The 13,591-nt window shown below is 47.0% G+C and overlaps 1 protein-coding gene across 2 annotated transcripts in view; it reads right to left on the reverse strand.

Moving 5' to 3' along the window:
* The window catches only part of GRIK3 (glutamate ionotropic receptor kainate type subunit 3), a 230,976-nt gene that overhangs the window by 89,759 nt on the left and 127,626 nt on the right, over nt 1-13,591 (reverse strand). For both annotated transcript variants that reach the window (XM_008167098.4, XM_065577204.1), the window contains exons 5-6: nt 8,522-8,575; nt 125-298 (exon numbers count right to left, since the gene is read on the reverse strand). In XM_008167098.4, the coding sequence (XP_008165320.2) occupies nt 125-298; nt 8,522-8,575 (228 nt within the window). The remainder of the gene's footprint in view (nt 1-124; nt 299-8,521; nt 8,576-13,591) is intronic.

Genomic DNA, 13,591 nt, shown 5'->3' on the forward strand with positions numbered 1-13,591 from the left:
TAGAGAAATCCCTCCCTCCCCAGAGCCCATGCAGAAGCCAGAGCAGATATAACGGGAGTGGCGTCTGTGTCAGGGCAGGGACAACACACCCCATGTCAAAGGGATTTTAAAGTGACCATCGTACCATCATGACCCCATCGAGCAGGCCCGACTCCGTCCTGGGCGCGGCCTGCAGCCGCTCCATGGACCATTTCTCAGTGATGGCAGACACGTGAGGGTTCTCCACGTTGAGGATCCGGAAGCCAGTCAGGTTCACTCCAGAGTAGCGGTATGGCTCTAGGTCTAGTGCATAAAGATCCTTAAAAGAGAGAAATCGGTTTTAACATTTTGTGACTTTCTTTTCTTTGTCTCATTTCCTCTGTTTAATGTGGTGTCTTTGTGCTAAGCTGGAGAGTTCAGGGTTCACAGAAAGTGGGATACAGGATGCTGCCGTACTGAATGGAGGGTGTAGAGCTCCGTCCATATCATATTAGGATAGTACCCAATGGAATCAGGGCCCCATGGTGCTACATACATCTAGGAAAAGCCAATCTCCTTTCTAAAGATGTCACAATCTAAACACACAAGACAAACAACGAAAAACAACAACAACATGTTTTGTTCAACCCAAAATGAAATGTCTAATTTTCACATTTTTTTTAACTCAAAAGACAAAATCGTTTTGAATTGAAAAATCTTTTTTTTTCAAAATATTGAAATGAAACATTTCCATTTTGTTATGATTTTTGTTATTTGGCAAATTCAATAAGAATTTGCAAAATGGTTTGGTTGACCCAAATCTGAACTTTTCAGTGAAAAACGTTGACTGAAAAATTTCATCCAACCCTCGCCCTGAGACTGGCACCTGGCCACTACACCCTGCAGAACGAGGTCTTAAAAGGCATTGTTTCTGCATTTGAGTTTAATCCTATAAAAGTTCCCTACGGTTTTTCCTGGAGAATTTGCTTTGAGTGCTGAGTCCTGGACGGTGCCGTGGATGACAGAATAACTCCAAATTTGGAATGTCAATTTGCAGATCACTATAGAAGAGGAGCTAAGATGAATTTCTTGACATTAGGACCAGTCTACACAGTCTGCAAATGAATGAGTGTGCCCTTTATACAATAAAAAAAGAGAGAGGCAGAGAAGCCAGGCAGCCTTTAGCTCCACTGGCAACCCGCCCAAAGCTGTCACTTGGCAGGCAGGGAGAGAGGGGGTATTTGCAGTCCTTCGTTAGTGCACTTCCTTAATGCATCTCTTGGCTCTGCCACATCTGAATATTAACTTCAGTACAGGGAGGTCTGTAGCTCAAACCTCAGAAACAAATCGGAATGGGTTTTGGATCCGAGACACGCCAGGCACACACCACAGCTGTTCAGCTCGGCAAAAAACAAGAACAGCTCACCCAAGGGAACTGGAAGCTGCCTGGATGATGAAGCTGAACAAGGTTTCCTGGGAGTTCACAAATGAGGGAACCGTGAATGAGCGCGGCAGAGAACGGCAATCAGGAGGGGGCTTCGGTCCTGGAATAATCTGCTTAATGAGTCGCTTTAACCATATTTTATTTTGAACCGTTTCTGCAACTGTTATTGATTTTGTAATCCCAGGTCATCCCATTCCTACCATCTCTCTGTTGATTCATTCTCTAAAACAGATGAGAGGCAATAAAAAAGTAGTTTGCATGCAACCCATTCTCCTGGGCCAAATTCTAGGAAGTGCTGAGTTTCTGTTTTGACTTTTTGTTTCAAAATGACATTGTTTAGAAATTAAACTAGATTAACTAAAAACACCACAAAACGTGATGAAAAACACCCCAAAATGAAACAAAATGGTTTATTTTGTCCCAGTCATGAATTGTACACTCTTTGGGGTTGGGGCGTGTCTCTTTGTTCTGTGTTTGTACAGCGCCTTGCACAACAGGGTCCTGGGACAGGACTCGGCCTCCTAGGTGCTACTGCAATACATATCCATTGGCTTCCCTGCCGGATTCGATTTTACCCTGATATTGTCTCATCAAAGTCAGTGTTTAACTACCACAGTGTGCCACAGCGCTCGACCTGTCAGGGACCAGACCTGGGGTGAAATGTGAGCCGTGAAAAGGGTCCCTGCTGGGAAGTTAAAATGCCGCGGGGTTCCTTCCTTTATGGAAAATGACACTTTCTGGAACCTCAGCCCCATGATTCTTTATTACTGACTGCACCAGGGCAGCTCGTCCCTGAGGGCTGCAGAGCTGAGGCCAGCCAACCCCGCCTACTGACGAGGCACGCCTGGGTGGGGCCCTGGGTCTCCGGGTAGAGAGCAGTAGGGTGAAGCAGCGCACTGGGACAGAGGAAGAGCTCAGTGTGCGGCCAACTAAACCAGGCTGGGTATGAACTTTTGTGTTACGGGTACGGGGTTCCCTCTGGGGTCTCTCGGGGGATTGTTTGAACCATTTTGGTTATTAAGAATCCTCAGGCTTGTTTGAATCATTTCTGTTATTAAACCGTCCCCGGGTGGGGGTGCTGTTAGCCACAAGACTGACTGCACTGGAGTTCTCAAAGGGCCTGCAAGAGAAGGCTAACAGGGGCAGGCCGCATGCAAAATGACCCCTGGCCTTGAGAGGGGTCAGCTACACTGATGTAAATATAAGGTGACCGGATGTCCTGATCTTATAGGGACAGTCCTGATATTCGGGGTTTTGTATTATATAGGCACCTATTACCCCCCACACCTGCCCCGATTTTTCACACTTGCTGTCTGGTCACCCTATGTAAATAGTCTTTAACAGTACAAGTGAGGGGACCCCCAAGTTGTGTGGAAGGCAGGGAACTTTGCAATGACATGAGGTGAAGTCCCTAGATCTATGGGACATGTGCGAGGTGTGTTGATTTAGGGATTTACAAAACCCTACAAGATTAGATGAACAGCTTGGCTGACCCCCAAAGCTAACCCAACAGGTGTCTGGTTCTTTGTTCAGTGTCAAAAACCCAAAGTGCAAATTGGGGATGAGTTTGACACTAGGCTGTAATTTGGGAAGTATGTTCATCTCCATCACATTCAGTCATTCTCTGCCGCGTTATTCACACCGTATTCACGTGCAAAGCCCACTGCAGTATTTAGGGAAGATGGCAATTTTCAAATGCCTGCTCGACGAAAACTCCACGCACCTTTATCCCACCTAGCGTACTGTACCCCCTTCTGTGCCCAGATCGAATGGAGGAGTTTGTCAAAGGAAGTAGCCAAGTCACAGAATAAATCTTGCTCTGTGTCCCAGCAGAGCAGCGCCCGCTGCTTCCCACAAGCACGTGGTCCGACCTGCTTCAGGGCCAGCTGCTACTGCAGCAGGGGGTTCACATAAGCCGCTTAGAGAGCTCCCTGCTGAGTCCATAGTACAGTTGAGGGTGTGTCGCCTGACCTACAAAGGCCTCCATGGGAAGCGCTCTAGCTGCCTGTGGTTGCCTCTCCGTCCATGACAGCTATAATCCCGCACAACGGTGCAGCTCTACACCAATGGGGGAGACCCATGGGTGCAGGGGACCAGATGTTCCCAGGCTATGGAGCTCACCGCCCAGAGAAAGAACCTGGGATCCAGCCACTCTCAGGCCTAGAGACAAGACTCAGTTCTTCAACTTCAACAGTTTCTGCACGTACACTGTCTCCTGCACACGTACACAACTCACACATGCAAACACAGGGAGCCCTAGGAACTCAGCAAGCCATTTCTCTTTCCAGCTGGGAAGGGAGAAAGGGAGAGACTGTTGTTGTCATTTCTCCTCGTAAACCCTCTCTTATCGCTGTGGTGACAGGGGCTGTCTAAGGAGAGAGCATTTCTGGAATGTGGAGTGAATGGCTGTTCATGGGGGAATTTCCACCCTATTAATCCCAGCCTCAGTGTCCACCCACACGGGCCAGTGCCTTGTTTTCTGGCAAAGCTTTGTTATTGTGGGTAGTAATGAGGTCTCCCTGCTATGGCTCAAAGGGGCTGAAGCGATAAGGATGGGTATACGTTTATTGTTCCCAGAAGGGATTTTGAAAAGTTGGGTTATATTTTAACCGTTAATCGATCCCCTGCTGGTGAAGTCTCGTTTTTCTGTCTGATAGTCTCTGGCAGTCCCTGTGTGAGTCATCTGGCCCAGATTGCTTGTGCAATGAGGCAGGGATCACTGGGTGCACGTCTCAATACAGGAGAGAGATGGTCCATACAATATACCACTTCAGCCACACAATTCCATTCTGCCCAAGGGTGAGTTAAAGAATAGACCATCATGTTTCCTGCATTGGCCAGTGTGCCGGTATAGGCAGCATACTGCAAACACACAGACGCAGTTTGGGAGATTACTGGGCGATGTTAATAGCACACGTAGCAATTTGCTGGATTTTGTTAGCTGTTCAAGAGCAGCACTGGGAAGAGTTAGCGAGGCCAGAGCGCTGTCTGGTAAGGAAGCTTTGCCCAAGCAGGTATCGAGTTTAGGAATAGGCTTGGCAACTCCTTAAGGGGATTCATCCAGGAGACAACAGGGAATCTCTCAATGAGGAAGCAAGGACTGGAGATCTTTGTGCATCTTACTGGCGGGACACTGATCTCTCCTGACACCCAACAGGAACCAGTTTAGCTATGCAAATGTGGTTTTTGGTGAAGTCACAGGCAGGAGCAGCGCAAGGGTTTTTGCCGCCCTAGGCGGGGGGTCCTTCCGCGCTCCCGGTCTTCAGCGGCAATTCTGCAGCGGGGGGGGGGGTCCTTCCGCGCTCCCAGTCTTCGGGACACTTCGGCGGCGGGTCCCGGAGCGAGTGAAGGACCCGCCGCAGAATTGCTGCCGAAGACCCGGAGCGCGGAAGGACCCCCCGCCGCAGAATTGCCACCCTCCAAATCCTGATGCCCTAGGCGACTGCCTAGGTCACCTAAATGGAAGCACCGGCCCTGGTCACAGGCTGACCCTGTGTAATGACCCTGATGGCGCACTCTCCCGCTTGCAGAATTTGTAATTTATGGAACAGCTGACAGAGCATTGGCCCCAAATGCAGAACCGTAATCAGTGTGTGATAAAACCAGTGCATTCCAGACCTCTATGACTGCACGCTCAGTAGAAGAACTGGGAATTGTTGCAGCTTTTGGGCCTTAATAAGCCTTTAGGGCCTGCTTTTATTTTTAAATGCTGGCCTCCTATTTTGCACCCTCAAAGTGCACAGCTGATGCCATGTAGATGTTTGCAGGTCCAGTCACCAATCACACCCACAAAGAATTGCATTGTCCATTTTTCACCTGCAACATTTTAGGTAGAAAACCAGAGATCTAGTTAAAAAGCAGGCTGAAAATCAGACTTGAGCGTCCTCTCGTAAATGATGCCAGGTGACTGAACTCAGAGTGCGGATGTTTAATCGCAGCAGGGTTTGGATGGTTAAGATCATCTTTATCTCAGACTATGGGTTTATTAGTCTATTGCTCGACCCCAGGGGAACAGTTTTCGTATTCCTCATTCTTCCAGCAATCAGAATTTTTAGGCATAGAGTATCTGTTAGTGCTTCGGGAAAAGGTGATGAATTCATTTCTGAGGCAGCAGATTCACTTCCACAGCTTTAATTGTACATGACAAAGTCCATCCAGCTATCTCCAACTGACCTCCATGACCTCCTATCTCTCTGTTCCCCTCTATGCCATGCCTCCAGCACGGACCTCCTTTCTCACCCTGCCCATACTCTGGGTGTGACTATCTCCTGTTCTGCGTCTCTTGTAGCCCTTCACTTCTCCAAGGACCTGATTTCGCAACCATGGAAGCTAACTTGAGTCTTTTCACTCTCCTCCAGCCCATTTGAAATCTCAGCTGAAATCTGACTCTCCAGCTTCTAGAGACAAAAGGACAATTAAGAATTCAAACTGAGTTGCAAAAATTGCAAGGGAAAAAAATCACCGTATTAGTTCCTCCCAGACCTTCTGCTCCTGCCTCTCCTATATCTGCAACTTGGAGCATCTGTTTCCATTTTCCAGTTCATCTCCCTTTTCCTTCCATCACAGACTCTGGTGCTTCAGATTCATCCCCGCCCCCCTTCTCTGGAACATTGCTTTTCAGAGTTACTGAGCTGCTTTTACACCCCTGACATTTCCCAGCTAAAAGTTCCTAGCGGAAGCTCCACCTTCCACGACAGACATTGCTTCTTGAGAGTCTACACTAGCAGAGATCAGGGATCTATTGTGTTAGCAGCTCTGCAGACACACAGAAAGGGGCGGGGACTTGCTATGGTCCAAATCCAGCAACAACTGCACTGACAACCCCCATTTGACTTCAGCAGAGCTCTTTGGCTTTGGATGTCACCTAGCACCACGGGGCCCTGATCTTGGCTTAGGCCTCCAGATGCTACTGTAATAATAAGAAAGTCAGGCACCTGATTCCCTGTTTCAACACAACTAACTGATTTACATCAAAGTGACCTGTTTCAGAGTAGCAGCCGTGTTAGTCTGTATCCGCAAAAAAGAACAGGAGTCCTTGTGGCACCTTAGAAACTAACACATTTATTTGAGCATTAGCCCATGAAAGCTTCATGCCCAAATAAATGTGTTAGTCTTTAAGGTGCCACAAGGACTCCTGTTCTTTTTATCGAAGTGACCTGCCTCCCTGATGTGCTGAGTTTCACAGGAGTAGGGTGAGCTCAGCACCAGCTGAAAGCCAGTCCAGTTTAATTTAAATGCCTAATAATCAGGTCTGCCCCAAGTCTTCCGCTGTGCAATTTCCCACTCAGGCTCAGAGTAAGAGTCCTCCAGGTACTGAACTCACCCTTCGCAGTACACACGGCTACAGATTGCATCAGCGTGAAGCCTTAGCCCTCTTCCGAGCCGCGCAATGTGCAGCGGAGATCTTGAGCTCAGCTGGACGAGTGGAGTACACAGCAGAACGTCAGCCCTCTTCCCCCTTTATTCTAGCTCCTCTCCTGGTGCATGCGCCTACCTGAGACGCTGCCCTGCGCACGTTCTTTCACTCTGAGCTTGGTGCACAGATTCTAAGGACACTCCGTAGCTTGAGTCCCCAGCTTTCCTGAACTACCCTCAAACAGCTGCGTTAGGGAGACGTCTCTTTGTACGGGCGCTGCACAATCCTACAAGCTGCGGAGCCACTTCTAGAGGTGCCACGTCCCGCTGACCCCAACGGGAGCTGAGGGTGCTGAGCCCCGCGCAGGATCAAACCCTAACTCATATGGAAGCAGGGGCTATGCTTGACACCAGACAATGGCCTCGCGGGGCATCTTGCCGGCTCCCGGCTCCCATCTCTGTTAGACGGAAGATCAAGAGGGGGCCCGACATGTTGAACTCAGGTTGGCTGTTCGTCACAGTGGTGAAGCTGTCCATGCTAAATGGTGATCCAGTGCATTCAGCACTGATTAGGGACCTTTCAGAAACATTCCCTGTAACATAATAGACTAATTCATTAGCGCCCCATGGGTCTAGTACGGTCGAAGCTGGAGAATGCGCATTGTAAGCTAGGAAAACACTGCCTTCAGGAATAATAGATTAAAACGTTTCTCCCATGGTATAACTGTTATTTCAGGAAAGTGGCATTAATTGTGATTGCTTATCTATTAATTTATTATCATTTCCCCCCCCCCCCTCCAGGCTTTACCTACACATGAGATGTACTATAAGCTCAGCTGGGACTGATTAATAGGAGGTTATCTGGGAACTGCTTAAAGCTGCCTGGAATAGATAATGGCAGTAGGAGTAATTAAAATGTCTTTTGTATTTGAAAAATAAGTTTTGCAAATTTTAAGGGTTAGTTTATTATGTTTCTTTCCTAAAGGGGAAAGATACATGAGTCTTTTTAGCATCATGCCAAATTCAGGAGAGTCCCAGACAATAACACCCTAAATTAAAACAAAAACAAAACACATGCCAAGAAAAATGCCTCCTGGAGTCAGAGGGGAACTAGCCCATGTTTAACGAGACTGAAGATAATTTCAAGCTGAATTCTTCTCATGCAAAATAAACCTGCCGTGTCGAAATATCTACCAGAGCAAGGAGGGTTAGGAGGCGGTTCTCAAAAGAGCCTCAGCAGAGAGGTTCCCAACATCTGTTGAATTTCAGCACCCACAAATCCCATCCACAATGGCTAAGGCCCTTTGCTCACACACTGAAAGCTGAGCATGTGAACGTCGCACCGAGACCAAAATGATGGGAGGAAAAGAAGTTGAATAAATAGTGCGGGACTGATTCTCTTCTTGCCGCCCCTGGTGTATATGTGGAGTAACTCCGGACAAGTAAACGCAGTTACACTGATGAAAAGCAGCGTGCGTGAGAGGGGAACCAGCGTGTCTGTTAACATGAACGGTTATGTGATGCTTCAATGAGAAGGCCGGTTTAAATGAAAAAATAAATGATTTTAGACCAAAGCTAAGTGAAACCTCCTAGTCACTGTTCTGTTAATACAGGTCCACCCTGCCCCTCCAGGGTCCAGGAGCTGTATGACACACCCAGAAAAAAGCATTCCGTACGGCTCGCTGACTACATGCAGCACCTGCTCACATTTCATTCCCGGTGCATGGGGACAGGAAAAGGAGTTGCATTGATTTGATACTTTACCAGAGTAGTGAAGATGAAGTGGTAGTATTCCGTCATCATTCCCATTGCCATAGCCTTAAGAAGAGTGGGGGGAAAAGAGGGTTAGCCAGATGTCTGGTAAAACTGTCTAGAAGAAACAGTGAAAGAAAAACACCTGAAGGGCTGATACATGCAGAGAGATGAAACAGGAAACACATTTGGATTCTGGACTGATTCAGCAAAGTGCTTAAGCATGCGCTTAACTTTAAGTTCCTGGGACATAAGCATATGCTTACATGCTTTGCTGAATCAAGGCCTACAACCCCTGTGGCCTGTTTTAAACAGGTACTGAGCACATTCAGATCCCATTGACTTCAGTGGGGCGTGGCGCTCCAGCAGTGAGAAAAATCCGGAGATTTTACTACAACACCTGGGCATCAGGGCCGTAGCAACAAAGAACATGGCCCCCTCCGAATGGTGGCCCCCTCCGAACATATGTCCGGGTGGGGCCCCTTACAATGCAGAAACTGGAATGCGGTATTTATTCTGCCACTTTTAGGGGCCCCCTTCCTTGCGGGGCCCCCTCTGGTCGGAGGGTACGGAGGGTGCTCGCTACGCCGCTGCTGGGCATCCCCACATGTCCTATACCAGTGAAATCCCAACACTGACAATCAGCTGGCTGCTGCTGGCCTGGCTGGGACAGAGGGAGAAAGATATGGCTCTGTTTACTTCTTGAGGAAGGTCGTCCGGATACCATGGTGATGGGCAACATTATAGGAACCTAGGCAGACAAGCAGCCCACCACCTGAGTAATGCTGCCTTGTGTTGATCTTAAAAGGTGAAGTGTAAAGCTTTTTATTCCTTAAATTTGTATTGGCGTTGCTGTGTATTTCCATCTGTCGCGGCTAGTGTGGGTCTTTGGTGCCTACCACATTCATACAACTCATTTTTTAAAAACGGCTGTTCCCCTTTTTTTCTGAACATAATCAACGGAGGATTATAATTAGCATTTGGGACTCTAATTAGAAATATTTTGGGGGTCAGAAAAAGTCCAGGGGGGGAGGAGAATGGAGGGAAGCCACTCAGCCGTTCAGTATTATTCTATCAATGAAGTCAAATCAATTAGTATACATTTAAAACTGCTTGATGGGCTGAAAGGACTGCTCCAGAAATAGTCAGAGCAAAATCTGGCACCCGGGGCAATGTTTACTATTTCCAAGAAGCATTGCAGTAGATCTTAATAGTTGGCTGGAATGAAGGGCGAGACAGTTTCTGGCAGGAAGCAGGAGCTGCAGATGTCCAGAGAAACAAATAGCTATTTTTTTTCATAGCTGCCTTAGCTCCTTTAGTCTGGAGGAAATAGCATGTCAGCATCTTTGAAGCACAGGGTGTAAAGCAGTGTCCAGTTAATGGATGCAATATTTTAGTGTTTCCTTCTACAGCTAATCTTTGAGATGCAAAAGGGATCAGGGTAGACCAAGAAGCAGGAGTCCATATAAACAATGACTCCCACACATCATTGCCGTGATGGATATTAATGAAACTAGACTGAATGAATAATTCTACGATACATATCACTGAATCTTTTGGACCAGAAAGAGCCTGGAGTAAATCACCAAATCCAGTCCCCTTGCAACAGGGCACAGCCCTAATGTATCTAGGAAAGGAATCCTCCTGGAAATGTTTTCAAACAGAAGGGAGGTTTGGGTTTTTGACCTTGGGGGATGTTTGCTTCTCTCTGCTTTCTGTTTGGTTCTGCTACAATTACTAGGGCAGAGTTTAGCTCAGAGGAAGAGAAGGACAGTTTGAAAAGAAGCAGGGGGTTAGGAAACATGGGGAGGACGGGCCAATCCAGATCGCAGGGCCTAGAAACCCAGAATCCAAAGTTTTCCCTTAATTCCATTCCTTGACCTGGATGTCTTTAAAAAACATGATCCTATTAATGCAAAAATAACCAGGTCTCTGGTATCAGCAGAAGATTTCGACCCAGAGCAATGAGGCTGTAATTCTCTGAGTCATCCCTGATGATAAATGTTAATGTGCTGGGGCCCAATCCTGCCATCATATGCTGGTGTGATGCATGAGTCTGAAGGCAGAAAATGCCTCTGCTTTTATAAAGAAATAAAGCAAAAAACAACCCGCAGAACGGTAGAGAGGCTATCAACAAACACCAGGAGGAGAGAGAGTGGGAGCTGTAGTAAAAGTAGAACTGTGCAGAATAGGAGTTCCGCAATCCATTCACAGACAGCGGCAAAGGAGGAGGAGAGAGAAAGTTGGGAGTTCAGAGAACAGATGTGATTGTAAACTCGTGACCAGAAAGACTGAGACCAGACATACCTGGCAACAAAGCCTTTTGTCAAGTGAAATTATAGTGCAAGAGGATAAAACAGCAAATACTTTAACTCCCTGGTGCTATCCCAAGAAACTCCACACCTGCTTCCCGCGAATGGGATCGTTTTATATGTGCTATCTGTGTTATTGAAGCTGTTGGGATAGTCCTTCGTGGGTTAGTGGGGTTTAAAAGGATTGCCCAGGGTGACTATGAGTTGCCTTGATGCCATAATCGCTATGAGGACATTTTTAATGACTGTGTTAAATAGACTGGGACCCAGATTTTCAAATGTGACTCGTAATCCAGGGTGCCCAATTTGGGCCACCTCCGAGGGGCCTGAGTTGAAGAGAGCAGGTGTTCAGCACTTTCTGAAAATCAGACGGTGTTAAGGCATCTCACACTGGACACCCAAAAATCAGGAGTCACTTTTGGAAAACGTGTCCTATATCTATGTTATTTAATGGGGCAGCTTGGCAGGATTCCTCTCCTGCTTTGCATGCCAAATGTGTCCAGTGCAATAGGTGAACTCAGAGCAAAAGCTGTAGGCCAGGCTTGCGTGTGGTTTAATTGGCATGTTTGCTAAAGTCTCCCAGAAGGGAATAATACAGAAAAGTTGCTATTGTTTAACAGAAAGTGTCTGGTTCTGAATCATATCCCTTTTGCACAAACGTGTGACGCGTGATGCGCTGTTCCTGTATCTTGCACAGTCTTCTTCCCCTCCCGCCCCACTAATTCAAAGTGGGAACAGAACCCTACCGTTCTAATCTGGTGGAAATTGACAGTCACTCTGCACTGGTGCAAAGGCCTGCAGAAGTTGCAGGGGACGAGCAGATTGGACTCACGGTCTCCATAACCCTTCCTACAGAGAGCAAGGCTCCATTTCACCAGTATCGTGCCAGATTCAGACTTGCTGCCAGTCAGAAAAGATGCAGGAAAAAATTGGAGCTATCACCACTCCTCAATCCACCCCCCTGCCCCCCAGATATGAGCACTGACTGTGGCAGACGCCATGGGGAGAGCTTGGTACACAGCAGGGGGCTTTGCCAGTATTAAATAAGTGCTCTGCAAAAACACACAGATGCCAATTGAGGTGTGGGTGGAGAGGGGTTGTAACATTTCTCCAGAGCTCTTAAGGTCATTTGGTGCTCGATCCTGGACAACCAGCAATTCTCGTTGGCAGTGTTTCTCAAGGCCAATCAGCACACAGCTGCAGCCCATGTGACATCCTCAGGGCCACACAGGTAATATATATTATTATGCGGATGCAACCCCCATAACACATAGAGAGCTGCATATGCAGCCCACAATGGTAAATAGGTTGAGAACCACTGGTCTATGGATTATAAGTAAATACCCCTGTTTTTTGTTTCCTAAAAAACCCCACATACAAGAAACCTTTCATGCCCCCGTCCCCCAACCTCCCATTATTCTTTACCCACACTGATGAGGAGAGCAGATGGCACAATAAACTATCAAAAATTGCATAATAAGTGAACAGCACCAAATACAGCCAGCCTGTTAAGATAATAGACAGGAGATGAGGATTCCTTTCATTGCTTCGTTAAATAATCCCTCCCTGGCTTTCTGATCTCTGGACACTTCCCCTCATTTTGTAGTAGCACAGAATTCCCTCTTCGGTGTGCTGGGCTGCTTAGTCCTTCAAGGGCAGAACGTTTATTTAAACAATATGTTGGGTCTCCCTGGGCTGGGATAAAAAAAAATCAGCAAATACAAGTGTGATTTAACTCTCCTAGAGCAGACATTTCTTACCCTAATGGCATGTACCTAAGGGGGAGAGGAAGGGGTGAAATCCAGGCCTGCTGGCATGTGAGAGACACAAATCAAGGAGTAGAAAAAAAGCTGGTCAATGGGAAATCACTGACATCTAGGCTCACACTTGGAGAATTACCCAACATAGCAATAAAAAGACCCAGAAATGTGGCAATCTTGGACTTTCCATTGTGACCAAATTTGTGGTTTCGTGTGTGTGTGTGTGTGTGTGTGTGCATGCGCACACGCGAATATCACAGATCTTATCCAAAATGTAGCTTTCTACAGAATGTTCTTAGCTGTGTGTGTACATGCGTACCTCGTAGCAGTTCTTACCAAAATGTAGCATCTCGTGTAATGTCCCCGTGTGTGCGTGCTCACGGGGCCTGCGGCAGGACAGATGGGAGAGATGACATGAAACCAGGAAGTAGTACAACATTTGTGCAGGGACGGGGCTAAATGAACAGTGACAGAAGTGGCCAAGAGCAGAATTCGATTTGATACATTGGCTGACAAAGGGAGAAACAAGTGCTGCACTCACGCACTGAGGGCTGGAGAGCCGCTTGCGTGGCACAGAGGAAATGGTATGTGATCATATAGTTAAAGACTGAAGCCAAAGCAGCTGCACCCACTAATACCAGCTGAGGATCTGGCCTTGTATCCTAACTAGAGCTGGTTGGATTTTTTTCCCTCCCTGAAGTGGATAACTTTTACTTTTCATTATTTTGGGGTTTTTTTCCCAAAGAAAAGTTGAAATTTCCTGCAGAAATCAGACACTTTCCTGAAAATTTTCATTTAGTCAAAAAACTAATTTTGCAACAAAAAAGTGTTGACAGCAATTGTGTGGCCAGCCTTAATTTTAATACCAATGCACAAGGGAGCCGAGTTGGGGTTACCAATGGAGCCCTAACTTTGGTGTTCTCTGTGTGCTCTGCACTGCAACCTGACCCTTGTAGCATAGTTCTTTGTACAAAACCTGTATTCTCAGATGTAAAAACCATGTGTAGGGG

Source organism: Chrysemys picta, chromosome 23 (genome assembly GCF_011386835.1).
Source record: "Chrysemys picta bellii isolate R12L10 chromosome 23, ASM1138683v2, whole genome shotgun sequence".
NCBI lineage: Eukaryota > Metazoa > Chordata > Testudines > Emydidae > Chrysemys > Chrysemys picta.